The following is a 25,587-nucleotide window of genomic DNA, read 5'->3' on the forward strand; positions in this document are numbered from 1 at the left end:
AAGCTTGTGAACTTGGTGGTCAGCTGGGATCAACAATGGGCTTTATCGGATTTACTGATCCTATTTAATAGTTACGCGCTTCACCAATTCCATTTATAGTAGGACACTGTTTAATTTCTAAGAGAGTAGCGAACGCCGACTGGTTCCTGTGCAGTTCATTCAAAGCTATTTTGCATTCTTAATCCAAAGCTTAGAAAACAGTTTAGCCCCGGTGGCAGCCAGTGATTTCTTAAAATGAGGGACAGCTAATCAATCTCATTTTGAGCCTTTGACAATCAAGGCAGGGGATAATCACAATGGAATTAAACGGCAAAACCCCTGCTGTTAGGCAGCCACACGAGGAGAGACTTAATAAGTTTTTTCTTTGGAGTGCAGATAAATTTCTGACTTATTCAGTCACACTGACGCTCCTTACACCGGGTGAGAGGGTTTCTTATTGACAAAGAGTCAGACTCCCAGTTATATCAATTACAATTTGTTATTTAGTTAATCATTTTCGTAACAAACTAATGGAAACAGTCGCCACAGGAAGAAACATGAAGGAGTAAAAAGTAATTAGCTGCAGACTAACAGGCTCCTCCACTGTTGGTGGTTACTGTTGCAGCATGAAACAAAGTTCAGATATTTGTGTTTGCAGACTGCCGTTATGACAAATGTAATTTGGCAAACATGTTATGTTAAGTTTTTTATTTTTGAAAGAAGCTTTTCAGGATTTTTTCATATCACATACACGTGTTTAAGCCATTAGTACGTTTTCTTTTCAATATGATAAGACCATTGAAAAGCCTATAGAAATATTTCTCTAGACTGTTACAACGACAACACCTGGAAAGAAAGGCCGGTCCCATTAAAGTACAGTATATAAAGGAATGACATGAGACTTAAGATTTTCCATAGCACCATAGATCATAGAAAAAGATGAAAGGGAGATACATATGGTGAATCAGAAAGTAATTTTTCACATTATGTCACCTTACCACTACAAACTTCATTTTCTTAGAGTGGATATTTTATACCCATGGACCTACTGAGTCAGTTCTCTGCAGAACCATCTTTGGCTCATATGTAGAGCTGCAGGTATTTTGGTGATATTTCTCTTCCAACATTCCATATCTAGATAATAAAATCTTTGCAAAGAGTTATTTGTAAAGAGCTTAAGCTCAGTCAAGTCGGAGTGACAGGACCATCACCTGTCATGTCTTCTCCTATATTTTAAGCTTGGACTGTGAATATACCTAGACCTAATCTATTCAGAGCTGTACATTTGTAGTTTTAGTCTTGTTAGCAAGCAAATTATTTTGCAGTTCTGAAAAGGTCTTTTGAGCTTTAGATCCTTCTTCTCATAAACTACAACCTACTTCTTTGTCTGTCATGAAAAAAGCATCTTCAAAACTGATGATGGTGTGTCATAGTAGTGTAAAGTGGCTACGAAGCAAATGTTGGTCTCATTTTAACCTGAGTACCTTGCTCCACATGTTTGTTTGTTTTTTCAAACTGCAGACAAGACTTCTTATGGCTTTGTTTAATCAACACTTAAAATGTTAAAGTCACTCTTTAATAAAGGTCAGATTTTTGGAGCTCATGACAAATAGTTATCCTGCCAACCGATTCTTCCTTCTGAGTTGTAGAACGATGCAGCTCCTCCAGAGTTACCCTGTGGCTCTCAACTGTGTCTCTGACTAATTGCTCACCTTGTCTGGCCTGTCAGTTAATAGCGAAGGCAATGAACTGGTAGGTTTTCATGTGTGCTGTACTCTATCCACTTTCAGATGTTCAAGCACTGAACAAAACTCAATGAGAAGTTCAGCGCTTGACATGATGATGCCTGCTGTTTACTAATGTTCTCTAACAAACTTCTGAGGCCTTTACAGAACTGATGCACTACACTTGGACTATATTTGCTCATCAAGCTGACCTAACCCTGATTAGTAAAAGGGATAGTTATTAGTTGCACTGGGTCTTATTTAGGGGGTATCAGAGTAGAGGAGAAATGGATGTATATGACTCACTTTTCAGATTTGTTTTAAACCATGTATTTCTATTTTGCAATTAAGCACTACTTTGTTAGTGAGTGCATGACTTAGAACCACAATAAAATACATCAATTTTGGGACTGACAAAATAGCTTAAGAGATATAGTCACTATTACATGAAGGTAAAGTAAGCTAAAATGTATATTTTTGTATAAAACAAACTTGTCCAAATGATCTAAGCATTGACAAGAAGACAGCGGTGGTAGTGAGCAGAAACAGCTCCAAGACCCACTGTTTTTTTTGTTAGTAATAAATAACAGATTTGAGAACTGGTGTTGACATCGGATGGTCTGTCACTTCTGTGGTGTTGTATCAGACAGCCACTGGAGTGAAGCAGGATATATTTGTTCAACATGACTTCAAATTGTGTTCATGGTCAACCGCTGAAACACAGCCTTCAATTTCGAGCTCACAAACACACCGATGATTCTCTCCCTCTATAAGCTGACGACACACACAAACACCGACGCTATCCGCTCATTCCAACCAATCCCTGAAGTTCATACTCTCACCAACTCCCATGACAGCTCTGCTCGGTCTGGATTTCATGCATTCCTTGAAACAGAACCACTGCTGCCAAGACAATACCTACACACCACAGTGAGGCGTTTCTTTGAAATGCCTCAGCCATTGTTTGTGTCCTCATGGTGGAAAACAGCGACAGGAGCCATATATCCTTGACAAGAGGAGGTCATTTTGGGACTAAATGATGACCTATGTCAATCTTCTTGAATTTTAATTAGCCATAAAAACTGCTGGTCGACGAGAAATTGCCGGGTATGTTTATGCATGCAAAAACAATAAGGGAATGTGACATTGTTTGACTTTGTCACTAGTTGCCTCTCCTTCCCGCTGCACAGACAAATAACCTAATGTTATTTGCACTTGCTATTTTAAATAAGACTAATTTGGAGTTACATAATGTCCATAAAAGCTTTGAAATCTCTGGTATAATGAGGCAACCTTGTTTTTTTTATTTTTTCCAGGCCAATTAATGAAGTTCTTTTGAATGTCAGCCGGCATTTCCCTTTAATGGGATCAATGCATGAATTTGATCAAAAAGGACACACAAGGTGAACTGGGATTAAAAATCCATCTGCCAAACATTATAAAGCTACTTGTATAAAACTGGGACAGGAACATGTCTAGTTAGGAAAGAAAATTGAATTTTATTGCTAGCCAAAAATAGCATATGAAAAAAAAAGCATTAGAATATAATAACTACAATAATCCGTGGGTATTATTTATGAACTGTGTTTTAAATTATGATTTCTGACATAGTTTAGCTATTATGCAACAAACAGCAAAAAAAGTCTCAATGAGAAATGCAAAAATAAATGTTCTATTGGACTAATGTTGTGTGTACATTACAGAAAATCGTCTTCTTGTCATAACATCTTAAAATAGGGTTACATTAAGATAAATTCCAGAAACAGAGATAAAAAAAACAAACCTAATAAAAATTAACAATTTTGTAGTTTTTACCATCAACTATTCAGAGATGAAATAACTGTCATATATATATTATTTTTATATAAAGTCACATCTCCTCTCTTCACAACAATTTTTCAGTCATTGAAAATCATGTGGATTTATTACATCATAGCTTCCAGACCCCAGTAAAGATTTTGATTGCAACATCAAGTTTTGGGTGTTTTCTTTTGCATTTGTGCTGTGTCTGTGGTAACTGAATTGTTGCATGATCCAGTATCTGCTCAAGTACAAATAACCAACCCTCCTCCTCTGGGCCTCATAGCCTTGAGAAGAGGTGTACAATTTCAGTCCTAAATGGGTCTGAGGATGAATCTTTGCTCCAATACAAATTGTTTTTGGGGTTTTTTTCTAGACTGTTTAGAGGTGGCAAGAGCCTGCTATTACAACCACTGACCTCTAGGGACTCAATGAAAGAGAGCTCTGTCTCATTTGCTTCAGTTCTGTCTGTCTCCACTGCCACAGCTGATATATGCTGCAGCTTGTCACTAAAAGCAAAAGTTCTGCCGTCATAAAGTATACAGTTGGGACACTAGTTTTTTTTTTTTGTTTACTTCCTCTTACAGGTACGTTTGTGGGTGTTTTCTAGCTAGAAGTTGGTTCTGACCATGGAGATTCTGACAATTTTGTTTCAGTGTTTGTTTTCTCTTGTCACTTTTGATTTAGGTATTTTCGCCTTAATTCAAAGGCGAAAAGGAAACAGCTTATCAGCTCTGGACCTGCTGTCCTTCACATTTTAGATGATTCAAATGATTTCACTACTTACCTGCCGTCCAGTGCAGCAAAAGGCTGCTAATCACCCAGATATGTAATTCAGGTGTGTGGAGGCCGTGAAGCGCATAAAAAGGCAGGCCAGCAGGGTCCTGTGAAGTAGGATTAAAAACCTTTGCACTAAACCATTTTCTTTGTAGACATTTTAGACATGAGTAAGTAACCTTCACTTGGAAATCTTTCCAAACATACAGCTTTAAAGTTTTCATGTAGTGCTTTGGTTTTCCTTATTCAGTCCAAATGTATGCCTGAAGTATTGCTGCGTTCCGTTTATCTTAGACGTCGGAACTGGAGCTGAGTTTGACGTCACACCTGAAGGAACAGCGTTCCATTTAGCATGAGCAAGTTTTTAATTTAGGTGTGTTTGACTATCATTGTCATCCGTCCGGTAGGGGGCGGTGAATGCATCTTATGTTATTGTTTTTTCAAGTAAAAAAAAAAAAAGATAATACAAAAGAAGAAGAACAGTTAGGTGCTTTGGAGCTAGGATGCCCCTAAAAGTTGCAGAACGATCACTCCTGCCTTATGAGGATGAGAGCCCAGTTCTAATGCAGCGGAGCTTCACAATAAGGCTAATGCTAAGGTGAGAATTAAGTGTAGAAATATAATAGTTAACCCAAGTGTTGGCTACGCATAAATTCAGTTAGCAAAAGAACTGAAGTCAGTTATAAATGTGTGTGTAGTTTGTAAAAAGCGTACTTTTGTGAGAGCCTTTATTAAAAAGAATTTATTATTGTGCAATTGTTGAAAGTATAAACTTAGCCACTTATAGTCAATAGGCTCTCCTATATAACTGCTCTGACCTCGTCCAGGCATTAAAAAGATAACCCCACAAATCTTGACATTTTTCATCTTAAAATTTATAACTGTAAGTTTGAAGGTAACTAAATATCACTTACAGTTAAACTCACCACCTCTTTGCTCGCAATGCAATACCGCTGACAATATTGTAGAAGTAAATGCCAAGATGATGGAATGGCATATTTATGTTTAACCAGAATGGACTGGGGTCATGTAAAGTTCACGCACCTAAAATACTGAAGAAAAGATAATGATATGCTTCCATAAACTTAAATTGTTGCAGATGTTTTCCTGATCAGCATCAATTGGGAGCCCCAGTGAAGCAGGAGGAGTGGACACCTCAGCGCGTCCCTCTCCCTCCCAATCGGGACTCAGACGCTCCCTCTACCGGCCAGACGGCGCGCAGACAGCCGCGGCTCCTCTCTCGGAGCTGAACACCGGACCACTCAATCCAGGCGTAATTCAGGAATCAGGACTCACTCACACATTCCTCCTCCAAACAGTGCAAAGACGCAGCCGTGTCCGCTACAGTCCTCCCCCCTACCCCTTACTCCCTCACCGCAGGACAGGGGACAAAGGACCGAGGAGCCACTTTAGATTTTTACACAGCTAAAGTACAGTTTTAGTTAGAAAAAGAAGAGTTTCCAGTTAACCCCTCGGCTGGGGGTTAACGCTACCACGGCGCTGTCGACATGGATAAAGTTATCAATTGGTTGTTTGCAGCGATGAGCCTCCTGTTGTCCGTCCAAGGGGAAGTTTTTAAAGGTAAGGATGATCACCCTAAGATGTTTGCAGGTAGCGATCTCCTTTAACGCCACGGTGGCACGGGTTAGAGATGCACTTCAGTTGAGTTTAAGCACTTCTCTTTGATGCTTTAGTCATTGTTACGGTGTAGAAATCCTTCAAGCACTAACGTTTCATTTTGTATTCCAGCGTGGAGCCGGTTGTGTTGTTTTCCCTCTCGCATTTCGGGGGAATGTCACATTTGAACTCCTGCTTTCAGCTGCGGAGTTTGTTCTCACCTTTGCGGTCCCACGGCGCGCGCAGCGTACAGGTGCGCTCCGCGTGGGCGACTCCGCTGCCGTTTTACCGCCGCTGTTTGCGCGACAAGTTTACAGTAGACTGAAGGGACTGTTTGCGCCTAACTTTATCTTGATCTGTCTAATGTGATTAACCTCAAGGGATTCACGCAGCAAACGAGCCGCCGGTGCGCTTCTGGTTCAGCTTAAAGCAGAACCTTCTGTCATTTTTCATTAGTGCATTTCAGACATAAAGTGCCCCTGTAGTAATGCATTACACTGAATTTAAAGCGCGGTTGGTGGGTTTAAATAGCATAGCTGATATTTATTGGAATCTGTGAGAAAACCATTCCAAGTTTGCTTCTCTTTTTTTAAAGTTTCAATGCAAAAACAATTCAGTTTTTCCAAATACAACATAACATATGGTGTATTTTATTTTTTTTTTTTTTTAAATTATCACCAAGTTTCAGTTAATCTCTTAATTCTCCCGTTTCTGTCATCTTTACCCAGTGGGACTTCCAGAATAAAATGAACGACCAGATTGGGAGGTGGGGGGTTGGCACAACAAAACAAAAAGCAGAGGGGGAAAAGTAGTTTAATTAATTACTCATCATACATTACAAAAGAGGGTAATAAGAAGTGGAAACATGTACTTTTTAAATGAAAAACATGTATATCACTGTAGTTTGGTGCCCAAGCTGTTTTTAGCTGTAGTTAATTTGTCGTCTGATCAGTTTGATCAGAAGTTTATGAGGACTCTTGATGGTGTTTGCATTGCCACTTTCTCCTAACTTTTGATTCAATTTTTGATTTGCCCGGTTTTATTGTAAACTTAACGCAAATAAGTTAGATCCAAAGGTTCATTTGTAAAAAGAGTGAAGATTTTTGACCAGATTGTTATTTACTAACATTCTTGTAATAATACTGTTAAATATAGTGACTGTATTTCTCTAAATGCATGTTTACAATTCCCTAAATGGGGTCATTTCACATAATCTATGTGGCGGGAGAAAAAAAAGAAACATTAACCCATATTATCCAATCAATAAATGGATAAAACATGTCCAGACTGAGGCTGATCCCTGCAACCAGGAGACATAACTTCAAATTCACTCTAACAAATGATGCTGGCTGTTCGTATTTCTGAATGTGTTTCATTGTTTGTTTTTTGGGGGGGTTTTCTGGGTTGAACTTGTGATGTGTGGTTTGGCTTATTAGCAGGATGCTGTGTAGATTCAGCAGAAAGCCGGTGCATTTCATCAGGAGCCTGCTGGGGGCAGCATGCTACACTCATAATATTATACCCAGATGATGAAGGCAAAGCACAAATAGAGGCAGAGTTCAGATTGACTCTGGAAACAGATTGTGGCAGTGTGGTGCAAACTAAAATACTGATAAATATTTTCTATTCAAGAGATAAGTTGTCACACAATCAGCTCTGGAAAATGTTTAGGATAAACACACAGCTTACATCAACTGTTTCCAACACCTCAGGTCAATTTTAGTGACTGAGAACTCTCTTGCCCCGAAGCTCAGAGTATTCCCAGTCCATTTTTTGCGTGGGGTTTATCAGTCTTGCCCGCTGGCAGCCTCGGGAACTGGAGATTTATTGGGAGCTGGCTGCTCGGCAGTGGCTCCCAGTGGTGCCAAAGCCATCGATAAATGTGCTCTTAATTGCACAATATGTGTGTATGTGTGTGTGTAAATATGTAAACCAGGATGAAATCAATTCGGACGTATTTCGCTCTCTCCGGGTAGGTGACGGATTAGCCACACACGGATGGAGAGGTGGAGGCTAAGCGTGCAGCAGCGGGGGCGTTTGTTATGGAGAGCATGCGATAACGGCTCAAGTGATAATTAGATCACGGAGGTAACCAGAGCTCCTGCGCACAGTACCAGGAGCTTGTGGCTGTGCACGCCTCAAGTCGATCACAGACAACAGTCCTTTTGGAAAAGTCTTTTAATTTACTGGTGAGGAGTGAAACCATGACACTCCATCAGTCTAATCTCCTGTCGTGTCACCTTGCTGATCTGTCTGCATTCGGTTTGGACCAGTATGAGAGACCAAAGTGGGAAAAAAAATCATTTTTTTTTGTATTTACACAAATAGAGAAATGCAAGTATTGTTTATTCTGCTGCTAAAGACATTGGTAATTACAGTTATCAATCCTTGTTCATAAAGTAAAACAACACTGTGCACTGCTGTTTAGCTGGCAGAAAGAAGGCTACTAAATTTTTTTCATCAGAGAATATTTTCTTTTTGGAAAACACAGATAATTATGGTGTTAATACTAAAACAGCTATCTATTGTTGGTAAGTTGTGAGTGGCGTCTGTTGAGCAACCAACTTCAGATGCTATCAAGGCAGATGTCCAGGGTAAAAAAACCCAGCTAATATTATTTTCAACCCTCTTAACCATTTCGCCTTGCAGTAAGAAGATATTGTTGCAGATAACTTCATGTTTCTTCATAGAATAAAATGTGCTCTGTCTGTGTTTAATCTTGTCACAAAGCCATTGAAAGATCTACTGTAACTATATCTGCTATTTGATTGTATTGTCGGAGATACAGCAAATTTTTGTACAACATAGAAAGTAGTCCTGGATCAGTCATCCTGTGTGTTTGATCTGTCTTTTCAAATCCTCGCTTTGCCATATGAGATGGCAGCTCATACTGGTTTTGTTAAAAGGAAATCTTTCCCTTCTACTGCTGCCACATGCATGTCTAGTACAAGGAACGTCTGCAAAGTCAATGAAATGAAGTCATCAGTTCATGAGTTGAAACACTTATCGTATGGCATAGTAAACTGAACTTGACTGCATTATATTATTAGTGGAATTAAAATGGTGTTTATTTACAGTAACTGAATTTAATTCTGTACTTTTTTGCGTATAAATTAAATCAGTTGGACCTTGTTGAGGGCCTTGAGAAGACAATTGTGTATTTATGATATATAAGTAAACTATTTTGAATTTTGTTATGCTTGTGTTACTCTATAAAGTGATGAACGGCAATAAAAGTATAATGTTCTGCTCAATAAGTGCTAATGTGGGCAAATTTATACAACTCTGTCAATCAAAATAACCCAGTAGGGTGAATGTACCTGTAGCACAATTGGAAAAATCTGCAAACAGCATTAGCAACAGGAACAATAATGTCAGTTTTTCACATAACACAGTTATTTATTTATCTTTTACATTTGTGTGTAAATAACCACTGCCTAAATGGTGATACAGTGGATAGAGTTCTCATTAAAATCACTTTAAACTGAGATTGGTGTTAAAAAATGTTTTGTGGTTTCTAAACCTCGACATCAGTAACCAGCCCATGGATCATCTGCTTTTCTGTTCTCCCATGTTTTCTTTTAACCTCTCCTCTCCCATTATCCTGCTCAGAAAGTTCAGAAACAAAGTATAAAAAGCATCATTAAAAAAATCTTATTGTGCATGGCTAGTGTGCTTGTTTTCTACATTATAAAGGCAGCTTTTTCTTTTTTTTTTTTCCCAGCAGCCCTGGTCTTTGATATCTTTACTTCCTCTTTTGACCGAGCACATTAAATTCCAGGGAGCTGCACACTTTGTTATGTTTACCACCTTCTCCAGCTAGCCATAAAACCTGCCTTGTTTTCTGATAGGGGCGAGCCGTGCATTGAGAGTAATGCCCAAGCTGGAAGAGTAGAAGAGCTGCAGTTTGTCACCGTAGAGTGACTGCCGCTGATAGCGTCCTGCTTGACCGATCCTGATTGTCATCCACGCTGTGACTAAGGAAGTAAAACAACACTTTGGCTGCTTGAGAAGATAAACAGCGCTTCATTTGAAGTCTGGCAATAATTTAGATAGTTTTTCATTTGTGATTTTTTTATATATATATATCTTTGTTCTTTCTCTCTCCCAGCTGACTCATATTTAATAGAGACTTTCTTCCGAAAGGTGTCCTAAAAGGTGGCAGCTTCCTTTGTGTGAGCCACTGGAGAATGAAATTAAATATGCATGTGAATTTTTTATTTTCCTTATATGATGGCTTCAACTGGTGTTTGAGGAGAGAGAGAGGGGGGGGAAGGAAACGCTGTGTGGTGATTGATGATAGCACAAAGCAGAAAGTGAGGTGTCTGCGTTCTTCTGTTACTTTGCTTTTCAGGCTCTTTTATTATGATGATAATGAATGCTGTGGAAACACGTGGATTTACTGAAGCCGTTCAAACACTGTACGCTCATGTGCGTATTTCCAGAAAAAGGTCTGCTGAGTTTGTCAGCTGAGCTGTCTTAAGACTGATTGTGGCTGGTAGACATGAAGAGAGGGGGAACATGGGAGACTTGTCAATTATGAGGCTAAACTTTGAAAACTTAATGTTACATTTTTGTTTTGGAAGCCTGGACATGGAGTATATGGAAACATTCTTATGTATTTCACTGTTTAACTTACAGGTTTGTGTCAAAAGAAAAACTGGATTTCTTTCATGACAACTAAAAACATGGTCTTTTATTATCCTTTTCTTTTTTGTTTTTCTTTCTTTAAAAATCTGTTTTTAAATTGTGATTTTATTCATGAAGAGGACAAACACTATCCAAATTAGCCAGGCCTTGTGTAAAAAGTAATTGCCCCCTAAACCTAACAACTGGTTGTTCCACCCAGCAACAATTGCCTTCAAGCTGGCAGCTAGTCTTTGATATTGCTCTGGAGAAATTTTAGCCTGCTCTTCTTTGAAGAAGTGTGTTAATTTAGCCACATTGGAGTGTTTTCAACCATTTCATCCTGTTAAAGTCATGCAACAGCATCTCTATTGAATTTTAGTATAGACTTTGACAAGGCTACTCAAACATATTTATTTTTAGCCATTCAGAGCTGGATTTGCTGGTATGCTTTGGATCATTCTCCTGCACTTGAGTTTAAGGTTAAAATCTGTGGCTTGGATATTATCTTTCAGAATTTTCTGTGAGAGAGCAAAGCTTATGCATATTTTTTTCTCTTTTTTTACATAACTGTATAGTATAGTAATTTTGTATCCATTGGACACGTGTTTACAAATTTCATAGAGAGCTGTGTTACAGAACAGCTACTGATACAGAAGCTGCAAAGGTAGCTTTACTCTGAGTAAAGCTACCTTTGGCTTTACTCAAAGCTAAAGGTAGCGTTGCAGCTGCGTCAGGAGTCTGCGTCATAAATCACACATGAGATTGTTATATTAGAATTCACTGCTTTAATCATCAAAACAAAGTATGTTATTCTGAAGAAAGGGCTCACAGTTTGACACATTATCCTGCCTCGTTAAAATGGAAAAAGGCGACCTCTGTTCTCCAGACGTTGCCACAAGGGGTTCTAGGAAATGCAGGAAATCAGTTACAGACGGCAGAGAGGTCGTCGAAAAGAGTAAACAACACTTCATCATGCTGTAAAGCTGGAGTTGAATACAACATTGCAGGCCAATGAAGCACAGCAGTGAAGAAGTTAATAAAGGCACAGTTATGTTTTTTTTTCCTCAGACCCAAGTGGTGTGGCATCGAACCCTCATTCCCAGGTTTTACACATAAGCCTTGATGTTGAGCACCCCCCCCCCCCCCCACACTTTGCCTTTAATTTGAAGTCAGAAGGTTTAATGATTAAAATAAGAGATACACCAATCAATTAGTCAGAGATTAGAATCTACTGTTTTTACATTTGTTCCTTAAATGCATCATATTTATATCATTTTTGGTTTATAAATGCATTAGTCATCATGTACTTTGATGTACTTTACTGAGTTTAATTTTACAAAAATCTGATGAAAGTGAGTCATATACTTTTTATCCTAAATTGGGTAAATCTTGCTATTCCTTAAATTTGTATTAGCTTTTACAGTATTTAAAAATATATGTGGAATATTTCAGTCCGAATCAGAAAGTCATACGTCAGAAAACGAGAAATTAGTATCTGACTTATAAAGACTAATCAGTGCATCTCTAATACACAGCAATCAAATTCTGTGAACCTTTTGTTGGAAATTTTTTAGAAGACTAATTATCAGCAGACACTTTGACCTGCAGCCACTTTTTACATCTTTTTGTTTGGTGAGGTTTGCCTTTTAGATTCAGTAAGTTAAGCACATGATGACTGACCTGTCTGGTCTGAAATATTCCACCTCTACCACAAAAACCTCAGGAGGAGCTTCTGTGCATTTAAGGTTATTTTCTTTCTGCATTGTCCCAAAATTGAACCTCTTAAAGGCTGTGATTTCCTTACCGTTCCCCTAAAACAATCACGGCCTTCGTTCACCTTGACCTTTTTCACCTTCCGTCACAGGACAACCACAAACTTTACTGTATTTTATTGGAATTTTATTTGACGGACCAACAAAATTGTAAAGTGGAAGAAAAAAAAGATTTTCAAAGTTCAAAATATTATAGACATTTTTGATTTTTGGATTGAAAAAAATATCTCATCTTGTATTTTCCTTGCTGGGGCTTTTGGTTTGGCAAAGGTTTGATTTGTATGCAGACGTCTTCATTGCATTCTGTGACTCGATGTGGTGAGGCTACCAGTAACTAGCTGCTAGCTTTTTTTGGATCTACCATTGTTAATTGGATATCTATTGCCAGTAGGCTGGATGACGTTTGTTTCTGCCACTAATTCACTAACAGGTGCAGTCTGTACAAAAACACTTTGTAAACTTGGCACTATGGGATTAAGGATGCAGAGATCCACATGCAGTTTGAGAAGCACAAAGCTAATTGTCAAGCGCCACAAAGAAACTGTGGAAATTTCAGTTTTTGCTATGCTTGGTTGTAATACATCAGGTTCCCCCAATCACCCACTATATTTATAGTTTTGTCGATCTTCATTTTCATTCATGGTGGCATTAAAAAGATACCCTGACTGAGCTCCATCCATCTGACCATCAACTCTGACCTGTTTACTTCTCTCCTGATGAAAAGCATCCCCCAAAAGCATGACGCTATCACCATGTGCCAAGAAGTTCACTTTTGGTCTCACAGGATCACAGCTCCTGCTGCCACATACTTGCAGTGTCGGCAACATTGTGTGAGGTAAAACTTAAACAGAACTTCTTATAGCTTTCTTTCAACAGTAGCAAAACATGTGAAAATGGTCATTGAGACAACAAGCATGCGACTGTTTGCATGTCAGTTGCAACATGCGACTGCATAAAATTGCAGATTTTATACTACAAGTATAAAATCTGCCTTTCATGAGTACTTTCAAATGTGGTAAAGTGTTAGGAAGTCTGCTAGTGCGGTTCACCATCTTCATATCCCCTGAGGGCCTCTCTATGTTCAATCATTAGTTGTTGATTTGCAAGCGGATTTTATTTACATTCTTGAGAGGCATTAATAGTTTGAAGTTCACTCTCGAGGAGGCTGATGTGGCAGCGTTATCTGCGGCGGAATGATAATGTGTGAGGCATGCCGGACAAACAGAGGATGAACTAATTACACACAGCCCTCTTTTCTTCAGATGAGAAGGATAAAAGCTAATGAATGGCACGCAGGCCAACACAGGGGATGGCTAATGAAGAGAGAGTGAGAGACAGAGCGTGAAGTGTTTGTGTGTGTGTTAGGCATGCTCGAGCAATCCTGTGATCGCATCACCGTGTCTGAGAAAAACAACAACTGTAATATGCAGCAGATCATGTTTACAGAGGCCTACAAACATCGGGAGGTGGCTGGGAGAATCCAGGCACACTGGAAGTTTTCACTAATTAATGCTCCGAGGGACTCGATTGTTATTAATGGTGACGAGATGGAAGAGGGGAGCCAGGGAGGAGTAGGCGAAGCTGTTTAAATCAGAACATCACCGTCTTCTGCTTTAATTGATCATTGAACCTCTACTCTGCAGACCGCATTATGCTCCAGTTCACTTGTCTTTAAAGAAAATAATAAAATTGCAAGAATCGCATCTGTCTTGGAGAGAAATAACTGGCAGGCGCTCCAGAGAGTTAACACTCAGATTGAATTGACCTCAACCCTGCCAGGTCCCCCCACCCCCATCTTCAGATCCTGCACTTCAATCAGCTGCATCTATGCAGGAATCTTAGGCCATAACCCAGGGGGGGTATTGGAATTGATTTTAGAAGAGCACACTTTGCTATTTGATTCAGGTAAATGTATAGAGTTGACCTGAATTGGGAAACTTAATGTCATGTCCTGCAACTGTTTATAACTCCATGGCCAACTGAGAAGCAGCAAAGTTTTTTTTTTTTTTACTATAGTTCAGTTTACAGGCATTAGTGCTCCAGTTGTCAGAATTTGAGAGTCCAAAACAGACGAGAAACAAAGTCGCTGACATCTGCCTGTGTGGAAAGAGCTACAGAGTAATTTCTGAGGCTTTTTGACTCCAGTAAACCATAGTGGGAGCCATTATTCACAAATGGAGAACACATGGAACAATGGTGACCGGACTTAGGAGTGGTTGGCCTACCAAAATTAGTACTAGTGACTCATTCAGGAAGTCACAAAACAACCCAGAACAACATCAAAAGCACTTGTCTCAGTTAAGTTCAGTGCTAAAGATTCAACAATAAAAAAAGAAACTGGGTAAAAATAAAAAAGACATGGGAGACTTACACAGCAAAATCCAAACCCATGTCTCATGTTTGAGGTGAACTGGAAGACTTTTGGCTGATTATTCTGTAGGCTGATGAGAGAAGTTGAAAAAACTGTGAAACCGCTCTCCTGTAGGGGAATGTCTAACTGGTTCATCACATTCTTCTCAAATGCTCTTGGGTTGTGCTGTAGGACAGCGAAGTACACCAGCAACTCTGAACAGATTCAAAGGAAAAAAATGGTTTGCTAGTGAAAGCAGACAGTTGTAAGGTTTAAGGGAAAATTCATTTTTCACATATGTGTTCACCTTGATTTGTATAGCTTTTTATCCCCCATCAATGAGATCATCATCTTTAAAATAGTCTCTTTTTGTATTTACTCAAGTTATCTTTGTTTGATATTTCACTTTATTTGAGTATATAAAATATCTGAATATGACAAAAAAAAAAAGCAAAAATGGGAAAATAACTTTGTGTTACTCAAACTCAAGCTCTCTCCTTCGTGGGACAAGTGCTTTAGCCAGCTTGGAGAAGTGACTGCGTTTCATTCCAGAAAAAAGCTGTCTGCGTAGGCTGATGCTGCTGGTAGCGTAGGTGGTGGCAGTGGGAAGAGGAAGAAGAGGATGGTACGACGTGGGGAGGAGAAGCTGCTTCTGCTGTTTCACCTTGTCTCCTGTTATTTATTAGGTTTCTGTCAAGGCTCAGGCAGGTGTACATCCCTCCTCCTCCTCTTCCTCTCCCCATCCGGGCCTTATGAGTATTACCAGAGGCAAAATTCTCCATTACTGTCAGTATGAATCTGTTGCCATCACATTAGCACACGTCATGCAGTCATTAATGCATTAGGCCTTGTTTGAGTGCCAGTTATTTGCATTGGCTTTTACGCTGTCTATTTGCCCTTGTGCTAAAAGCAGCCTCGGCCGAACCTATTGACCATTTAACCGTTCGATAATGAAGCGATCCCTGAGGATAATTTAGGCCCCGGTGGTCATGCTTAACATGGGTTATTAGTAAGAGAAAGAAAACATTAGGCCTCGTGGATGCTGTTTTGAAGAGAACCCAAAACAAATCCGTCTCGTATTTCCCTGCTGGTCCTTATGTTTTTGAATGCAGAAGCATCCGTCTGGCGTATGATCGCACCACTAACAGCAGTGCACACTATTATCCGCCGTTATCCTCTACTTCTTCCTCCCAAAGCACAATGTACCTGATTATGCTCCTATCGGTCACACTCCGGTGCCTGTTTGGAGGCTGTTATCTGTTCGCGGTGGAGACTCCTCGGGGAGGCATACAGCCGATAAGAGACTGTTGTTCTGTAAACAGCCCTCTGACCTCCTCCGGCTGGGTCTGGCTCCTTTTCAAATGGGTGTCTTTTGTATTGGCCCCCGAGCTCAAACTACCGTGTGACCGATCCCCCCCAGGAGAAGAGGTTTTAATGGCATTATTGTACACTGCACACCATGCATGGTGGTCACTCTGCAGCCGTTTGAACAACAGAAAAAAACATTCACAAAATGATGAGGACTGCCCTGTTGACCTGCTTATACCCGCTCTAAACAAACACCACCTTCTAAGAGGATTCAAACCCCTTGAACCTTTCCACATGTTATGTTACACCCACAAAGTTTAGCAAGTTTTATTGGAACTTTTTCTTATAGGTTGACGCAAAGTAATTTTTACTTACTTTTATTTTCACTTAATTTTTCTCAAAATAGTTTGAAGAGTCTTAAGCTTCGTTAGGTCATAAAACAATATCCCAACCTTAAAATATCTAAGAACACAATTCAGTACATCATCTGAAAATGGAAAGGATATATCCAAACAGAAAACCTACCAAAAAATGGCTTAAAATGAGAAATGAAAAATAGCCACTGTCACACCAATGGCTAATATGGATCCAAACAAACACCACATATCTGGGCTTGCTTAAGTTTTCCTAAAGCCATGTAGGGGAGAAAGTGAGCATGTGGAAGAAGATGCTCTCATCAGATGAAAACAAAATAGACTATAGTGTATGTGGCCTAAAACTTCACTCTTTACATCACAGGGTGAATCATGGAGGTGGTAACATGATGCTGTGGGGAGTTTAGATCAATGTGTGTAGCTGTTTCTGAAGTCCTAATCGAAATCTAGACCTAAATATAACTAAGAATCTTTAGTAAGACTTTCAAATTGCTTTTCACAGTTCTGCAGCCAATCTGGCTGAACCTGCGCAATTTAGCATAGTACAGGCATTTTTATAAAACTATAGAAAATCATATATAAAACTTCCCACTTCACAATAATGCACCACTTTGTGTTGGTTTATTATTGAAATTCCCAATAATACACTTTGAAGTTTAAGGTAATAAAATGAGTTCAAAGTTGAAAGGAGTCCGAATACGTTTTCAAACTGCTCCTAATTTATCTGTTTAGGGATATTCTTCCACGAACATGATTTCCCGAGGGCCTAAACCTTTAAACAAAAATCATTTTTCATTTGTGCTTCTTTTTTTTGCGACAGTCAGTTAACTCACTTATCTGACACGAGTCGAGTGCATTAATAGCCCATCTGGGGACGGCTCTGCTAACTGCAGGCTCGTGCCCTCTCTGAGACATCCAGCACAACTGGTGTCAGATCACTTTCATTCCTTCTAACAATTTTCAAAGTGCTTGAGTAAATAATGCCTTTTAAACCAGCGTCCATGGGGCTGTGCAGCAGCAAGTCGACGTTTCAGTTTTAAACACTTTTTCCGCAAATCTGCCACTGAGACACACAGCTGCGAGGCTCCTCTTAAAGAAGGAGCAAACGCAAAACAATAACTGGAAAAGATGATGCCTGGCTTGAAGCTTCACTCCCACCCTGTAATCAGAGATTGCCACACTAAAGAAATTACAGGGCGCAGGAGTCATTAGACAAATCTGTGTGAAGCTCTGAATTGCAAAAGGAAACGAAGCTGAAAACACATGTTTTTGGAATAATACACATCTGAATAAACAAACTGGTTCAAAATCTGACAAGTTGATTGTAATGATAGCATGCCGACGGCCACGTGGATAGATCCAGTTGAATGGGATTTCGGAGACTTGCTGGTATTAGAACATCAAAATGGGGAGTAATTAAAGTAGAAAGCTTCAAGCTTCTGTTGGTTCTTCAGTAGCATTATCATCAATTCAGCTGCCTTAGTGTCAAGCTTCGTAGTGAGTGGCCCAAGTTCACAACACATTGTGTTTAGAAATTAGATTAAAAGGAATAATATCAAAGTAAAACAATCCTTCTTCGTTTTAAAGGAAGCCTTGGTTTCAACATGCATTTTTCCTTTTATATTAAGTCTTCAAGCAAATCTCACAACTAGCCGAGGTTTTCCATTCTGCCATTCCCTCATTTCTAAATGGGACACCATTCAACATAGAGTCCCAGTTGAGTGAAGCCAGTAGAGGTTTAAATGGGACACATTATGAATAGTCTTTTTTTTTTTTTTTGCAGTGCGTGAAAGCCAATACTTAGGTGCCTGCATGTCCTTTGAGCTAATGAGAAAAGCAAGATTTTTGAAAGTGTTGAATTTTGTTAATTGTTCTTACCGGCGAAATGTATGCCACTACTTCAGTTCAGAGTGGAAATCTGTCATCCTCTCCTCATATTCTCCCAAGATAGACTTCAACACTTGCAAATATGAGAAAAATAAATCATTTTTACAACGTTTTTGGCATCAATATTAAAGTCAAATTATAATTTTATCCCTTAAAAAGATATCTCAGAGTTATTAAACTCAGGTTCGGTTTAAATGTGGAAACCAGTTACCTGTTAAAATATGCATGGTCGTATAGGACCATGAAGTGACTCAAAGTTAAATCTTTCTATTGGTGGCACACTGCCTTCAACCGATTGTTCATTTAAACAACCAACTTCTCTGTCAGTTCAAATGTTCATAAAATAGCCTTTGCAAAAACCAAATGTTTTTGAGAAAACGTCTTTGGGATTTCCATTCTAGGTGAAGTCTGGATAAGAGGTATTTATTGCAGGCAAGATTTAACAGTTTAAAACATGTGAACTATCCCCTTAAATAACAGACACAAATAAGCTCCTTCTTTGTAAATTGATTGCTTCAGGCAACTGAAATGCAGTCTTTTGACATAGCATGTCAAGTAGCATTTGCAACCTGATTTATTTATTTTTTAAAATATTTTAGATGTTCTCTATGAAGCCGTTTGTGAATTTCCCTTAAATAATCCTAAAAGAAATCCTTGAATACTGAAGTCAGGGGCTTCCTGTAAAACCAAATTTTGCAATCAAGGGGTTTAATTCCAGTCCTATTCAACTGTGATGATTATTTCAGTTTGATATATTGTGCACCTCTAGTCTTAAGTCCCTGTCAGAAAATGGGACGATGGTCTTCACTCTTCAATCTGCTGTTAGGCAGCATAAGCAGCATAGATGTTGACAACCCTGCTGGGTTTATGGCACTCATCATTTAGTTTCACAATTACATAGGAGCACATACCATGCCACCCAAAAACATAAGTGACTTGGAAAAACTGAGCAATCCATCTTTGCAGCCATATTTTGAAACTAAATGAACACGTTAATCAGTAACAGAGCCAGGGAAAATTTTATGTGACTGAAGATGAGAGTATTTTCACAGGTAATGTGAATATCTTGAGTAGTTTTTTTTTTTGTTTTGTTTTTTATGTAAAAGTCCAAGAATTTCATGACCAAATTTTTTGTTTAAGATATTTACATTTTTTAAAACAATAACATTAGAAAATATTTTACTTAAATTCTTCCACACCTGTCCTGTATTTTTCATATCAGCTTTTATTTGTACAATCTGTTAAGGACAAAATGCACCAGATGCTACGTTTATCCCACTGAAGCCATTGTCTGCTTACTGACTAAATAAACACCTTCCGCAAAACTTTTCAAATTACTATCTAAATTATCTTGGAAATATACCAATCCAACCTTAGACTGAACACTGCGGACTTGCATGCTGGTTGCCACAGCAAACTGAGCTGAGTAATTTGAGAACAGGAAGTGCTACGTTTTGTGATTACGTGAACATGGGCAGATTTAAATGTTGATTTCAGTGAATTTTCCATGCAATGCTTGCTTTTCCACCAATGGGCAGTGTGGCTCATCTTTGGCCCAGCTTCAGTTTTGCAGCAGCATCAAACAGTGTCTTGGTAAGGCAGAGGTGCACAGTCTGGGTTCGGAAAATGAATAATTCACTCCCAGGAGCCCAGACTTCTTGGTGTGAGACTAATATTCAGCAGCACCTGTGTATCTGAAAATCTTCCCCCCATTCAAGTCACCAGTTTCCTTTGGGGAAAACCTTACCCCAACATCAATTCAGCTCTGCTTTTTGCAAACTGTCAAAGTAATGCTGCTGTGGCTGGAAATGTACAGGGGGAATACAGATCAGCTTACAGTAAACTGTTGTGTGACTGGACTTGGAAACGCTGAAAATATAATGAGGGCAGGGTGTCAAACCTCAATCATTATTTGGCCCTGGAAGAAATGTTTCTCCAACTTTTGAAGACAATTGAGTGTTGAAAGCAGCCAGTAGTTGTCTGGAAAGATATACTTTAATTATGTAGCTCCTGATTTAATTAACATTTTCAGAAAGCCAAATCACCCCAAGGTCCTTTCAGTAGCTGTTCTGAATCTAATTCAAAATGGTGCAATGTTAGTTTTCCTCGTTGTTGTTTAAAAGTGCTAATATTGATCTAATCAGTTTGAGATAGTTTCATTGTTCAAACAGTTAAAGTAGTACGTCACTTAGTATTGAATACAGTGAACCCCCATCATTTGTGATGGTTAGGGACCACAAACACCCGGAAATAAATAAAATGTGTGAATACTTCAGTCGCTGTATAAGCATGTATAAATACCCGTTTTAATTATTCAAACCCCATGTATATCTTAAGATGCATTGATACACGCAGTGGAAACCGTCTTGGCTCTAACGCAGAAGCTAATATCCATGGTCTTCCTTATTTCTGCTTCTGACAGATATAATGAAGGAAAATGGGTACAGCTAAAGGTTTGGCTGGTTTGCACTGCCTCCCTCGCATTAAAGCTATGGTTAATCATTTTTACTATCGAGTGTGAGTGAAGAGATGAGCAAAAGTTGTCTTGAACTAAACTTTACCAATAGGGTTATGTTGTGCAAACCAGTTTCTTTTTTCCATCAACAATTCTGATGGAAATCTAACTCTAGGATTGCAACTAAAAATTGGAATATTTTCATGTTTTTATATTCTACATATACTTCAATTCCAAAGGTGCATTGTGCCCTGAGTTATACAAGCACTCATGGATGCCTAAATTTCCACTACATGAAGTCTTAAGAAAAAAATTTACTATTTCCCATATTTTCAGGTCTCACAACTTGCCTGAAGTAATTTTCTAATTTTGAAAAATAAGCAGGAAGACCCAATGAGGTTTAAATCTCAAAAGAGAAATTGAGTTGTTTTTTTTTTTTACCAAACCCTAAAATACAACATGGCTGCCATGGTTTTTATTCAGTAACAGATGCAGTAATAAACATATTATGTGCACTTCTGGCAGTCATTAAACCTTTCATGCACGTAAACAGATTTACGCCCTCTTTTTGTGAACATGTTCTTTCACTGTTGAACACATAATTTATAGACAAACTGCTATAAGCTACTTTTGCAACAAGTAGTTAGCCTGGTAGCCTAATTGATTAGAAAAACTGAATCATCCCGTAAGATTTGGGTTTGCATCTGGAACATGGTTAGTTTCTATGTCTTTCTCAGATCCAACTTTGGATGTAAATATTGGTTCTAGATTGCAGCTAATTTGTTTGTGTTTTTATTGTATTATTTACAAAAATATCTTCTGACTACAAGAAAAGCAAGCCCCAGTACAAACAGTGGTATTTGTGCAAATGAACGATAAAGCTACGAAAGTTACACCTGGCTGAAATGCATTGAAGGTACAGAACAATTTTATAAAAAGTCCTAATACTAACCTTTTGATTGGGCAGATAGTGGTTTGAATGAGTGTTGTTGAAAGACAAGGTGGGAAGTGTCACCTTGTCTTGTATTCTTTAAATACAAAGAATACCAAACAAAACGAGCAGTGTCTCATAAAATCACGTCTAGCAAATCAAAGTTACATTTAATGTAACTTTAATGTTTTATGTAGGCTTTAAAACAATTTTTATTTGCTTGTTGAATTTGTTAGTATTTCTACATTTTAATAATTTGATTCTTATAATCATCTGTTATATTGTCTGTATCCAAATATGCATTCGTGAAGGCATGTGCATAAACTCAAAGGTTGTGTTATTGTCCAACATGCACTTGCCAGTTTTGTTGAGTTGTGTTTTCCAAGCCGTCTCAGTGTGTTAGTGTAAGATCCATCTCTGGCTTATTATCGGGGACGTGACAGAAGGCAGCCGGCTGCAGCGCCGATGCCTTAATGAAACCAGGGCCCTGGCTAATTGGTGACACCGTGGAGTGAAGGAACGGGAGAGGCAGGAACCAGACTGGCAGGACGAAAAGCCCAGGACAGCAGGTCCGGCGTCCCACTGCCTGAATTAAGCTTGTCATGTTCATTTGTAGAATACACACAGGGAGAGAACACCTACAACCTCCTTATCAAAATCCTGCAAATGGAACCCTCACTTTCTGAGCAAAGATAGCCCTGGTAACCTGGTAACCACATTTTCTATGCAGCAGAGTTTTCCTTTTCAATCTTCTCCCTTTCATTATACCTTGTCAAGTCCATCTCTTTTAACCTCGCTTTCAAAGAGCCAGGTTTGTCTGGGATGAACCTATAGTCTCTCTTCATCAGGCAGCTGGGTTTTGTTCTGGCAAGTCAAAAAAACGAAAGAGTCACTTTTCCTCGTAGCAGGGAGTTACTTTTAAAAGTGATAATTACCGTTTTTAACCACTTGAACTATTTCTGATCTATGGTTAGTCATGTGAAGCCAACGAGAGTTAATGTCGCAAACCTCTGAAGACTGAATATGCATGAAATTGCTGAAATCTTCATCTTATTATTTACAGTGTGGTTGTCTTCATTTTATTAATCCTTTTGATTATAAGAAATATGCCACAATCTTTACTAAAGAATGTTAGTATGGGATCCTTGGTATTTTTTTAAGTTGACCAACATAAACTCCACCATCAACATTTTAGCAACCCAAAGAGAAGTCAGCAAATGAATGAAACTTTGTTTAATTTTGCTGAAGATATTTCATAGAACTGACCTCTAAGATATTCTGTTGCCAACTCAGTAATCAAAGTAGCTATAGTGTTTCCCAACGTGATTTGTGTGTTATCGCCTTATGCGATTACAATGGACACTGTATAGGAGAGAGGAATAACATCGGCTGGGAAACAAAAAATAAGTAAAATAAAAACACAATTTATACATCAAAATGCATTCATTAACTTTCTTTAGTTGATTCTTGATTTTTATGACCAAACTCTAAGTCTCCTTTTTTTTAGACTTTTGACCTGCAAAAGGGAACCAAATACAAACATCCACACACAAGTTTCGCAAGTAAAGTTTCTGCCGACTGAAAATGTGTGCAGCAACATTGCATTCATTCTGTATGGATCCATGTGGAGCTGGAAGAATTATATCAATTAATGAACCTTTAAACCTTTAAGGCGATATATGCCAAAACATTTGATAAAGGAACCCTGGTATTCGTAGATGTTGGTGTCCACAACTGCCCACAAATACTTGAAAGCCTCTCTAGTCATTGTTGCCTATTTTAATTGATCAAACACCAGAAATACCTCAATAAGTATTAACATGCACACTGCCGCAGAAGCTAAAATCCACAGTATTACTTATATTCTCTGTCTGGCTCACAGCCAATCAGCACCAAGGAAAACAAATTGCACTCCTGGATTGGCTGCTTTTCATCGGCATCCAATAAGGTGTCGAGTAGCACTATTTCAGCTTCCCAATTTGCACCCATTTTAAAAATATTTTAGGTATGCTCTACCAAAAAAAGTTGGTAGATTTTCCAAGAATAATCAGGAGTTGCCTTCCACAAAAAAAAAATCCTTGAATAGGTGAATCTACAAATACAGCACTGTAAATAGGAAGCATTTTAACATTTTCTTATCGGCTTTGGTTTAATAATATATCGTATTTTTTAAATTGAGCCTAAATAAAGACACTTTAGTCAGTGAAAAGCACTATTATCTAAATTGTGTTTCAAAAAGTAAAATGAGCAGTGCAGAAATTTTACACCAATAGCTTAAAAACCCAGAAACTGGAACTCATTTCATTTGCCTTACAATGGCAAGCAAACATGCTTCTCTTGTAATTTGTCTTAGCCAACCTTTCAGTCTTGAACTGAATGTCAGTTCTCAGTAATCCTTCCTTCCTTCCTTCCCCTTGGCTGCCTGTCTGACCCTTCTGCCCATCGACTCTATCTGCTTTGCAGGAAGCCAGTTTGGCTCCTGAATGTCCATAAGAGCTCAAGGGCGCCTTCCGAGGTGTCAGAACTGACCTTTCTGTGATGGTATGACGAATATCGTACCGCAGGCCTCCAACTGCCGTGACCCAGGCTTATTTTATGCCTCACAATGCACCGCAGGGTTCACTCTCCCTTCTGTTGGTGGAAAAGAACCAGTTGCCGTATGCTTTATTTTACGCCTCACATTAGACTGTAACTAATAGTTGCTGCTTGCATTAATTATTTTCTGTCATTTAGAAATTCATTATGGATAGTAAATTACTCTAACATAGAGCCAAGTGTTCATTAGAGTTCATATATCATATTTTTTTAATATTATGTTCGTAGCAAAAGAGGGTTATATGCATTTCCATTACGAAAGTCAAGAAAATGTATGAAAGCATGGAAAAAAGCCAACTGAGAATGCAACTGGAAGTTGTTGAATGTTGGGGCCATTACATCTGGAACCCTGAACACAGACATCAATTCATTACACAAAGTCCAAGGCAAAAGTTTTGATGGCAAAGCAAAAATGTTTGAGCTCATAAACAGAAGATCATGAGAACATTCAACCAGTGGGAAAGAGGAGGTCAGGAGAAACATTCTCAGAGAGGAGTAGCATGCAGAACTACCAAACTGGTAACCTAAAGAGGGGCTTAATAGTGCTTTGTCACCAGCTTAGTCTCCTTGCAATTCACCACAGTGGCAAATGACCTCTTTTGAGCAAAATAACCATTTGAAAGCGTACATTTCTGGCCGTATTCAGTTACCAACTATTTATTTAATCAGCAGTAATATAGCTGTTGAAATGTTATTCTGTACACACTGTTGGTTATGTCGGGTGATGCCGGTAACGCATTACTACCGTATGACCACTTTTTTCAGTAACATGCAATCTAGCGAGTTACTATTTCCAAATTTACACAGAACAGCTGTTAACTTAATGTAATCCACAGATGTCTTGTACTGACAGAGGACATGTAAAAAAAAAAAGGACCTGATCATCTTTATATAACAATTGATAGAAGGGGTGCACCAATTGCAGTTTTCTGGCTGAGCGCTGATTACCGGTCTTTTAAAAAGTCTAACCTGCCTATTCAGACAAAAATATTTTTTGTCTGAAATATTGCAAAATATAGCAAGAACGTTGCTGAATGGGCTACAGTGGGGTAACTATTGTCAACAGAAAATGTGCAGACAAGACCTGGTGGGCCGGTCCGTCAGTCAAACCTCTCTCCCTGCAGAGCAGAAGACAGTGGTTGACTTTTAGAGATTTGCAAAAGGTAGATAAGATCGGTGGATAAGATTGACTTCACATAAAAAAATCGGCCGATCACAGATCTCCCAAAATTAAGGAAATCAGCACCGATAAATGGGCTGGCCGATGAATTGGTGCAACAACTACGATGGCCTCTATTGTCTGTTTACCCTCCTAATGTAGTATCTGTTGTAGCCTTAGCATAACTATTTTATTATAGACTCGTAAACTATTTTTTGTTGTTTGAGAAT

General features: G+C 38.7%; 1 protein-coding gene across 11 annotated transcripts in view; it reads left to right on the forward strand.

The window, feature by feature from the left end:
- Positions 1 to 5,499: 5,499 nt before the first annotated feature.
- Positions 5,500 to 25,587, forward strand: part of ptprm (protein tyrosine phosphatase, receptor type M) — a 197,334-nt gene continuing 177,246 nt past the window's right edge. For all 11 annotated transcript variants that reach the window (XM_023335485.1, XM_023335484.1, XM_023335486.1 and 8 more), the window contains exon 1: positions 5,500 to 5,861. In XM_023335485.1, coding sequence (XP_023191253.1) covers positions 5,789 to 5,861 — 73 coding nt within the window. In that variant the 5' untranslated portion in view covers positions 5,500 to 5,788. The remainder of the gene's footprint in view (positions 5,862 to 25,587) is intronic.

Source organism: Xiphophorus maculatus, chromosome 6 (assembly GCF_002775205.1).
Source record: "Xiphophorus maculatus strain JP 163 A chromosome 6, X_maculatus-5.0-male, whole genome shotgun sequence".
Lineage (NCBI taxonomy): Eukaryota > Metazoa > Chordata > Actinopteri > Cyprinodontiformes > Poeciliidae > Xiphophorus > Xiphophorus maculatus.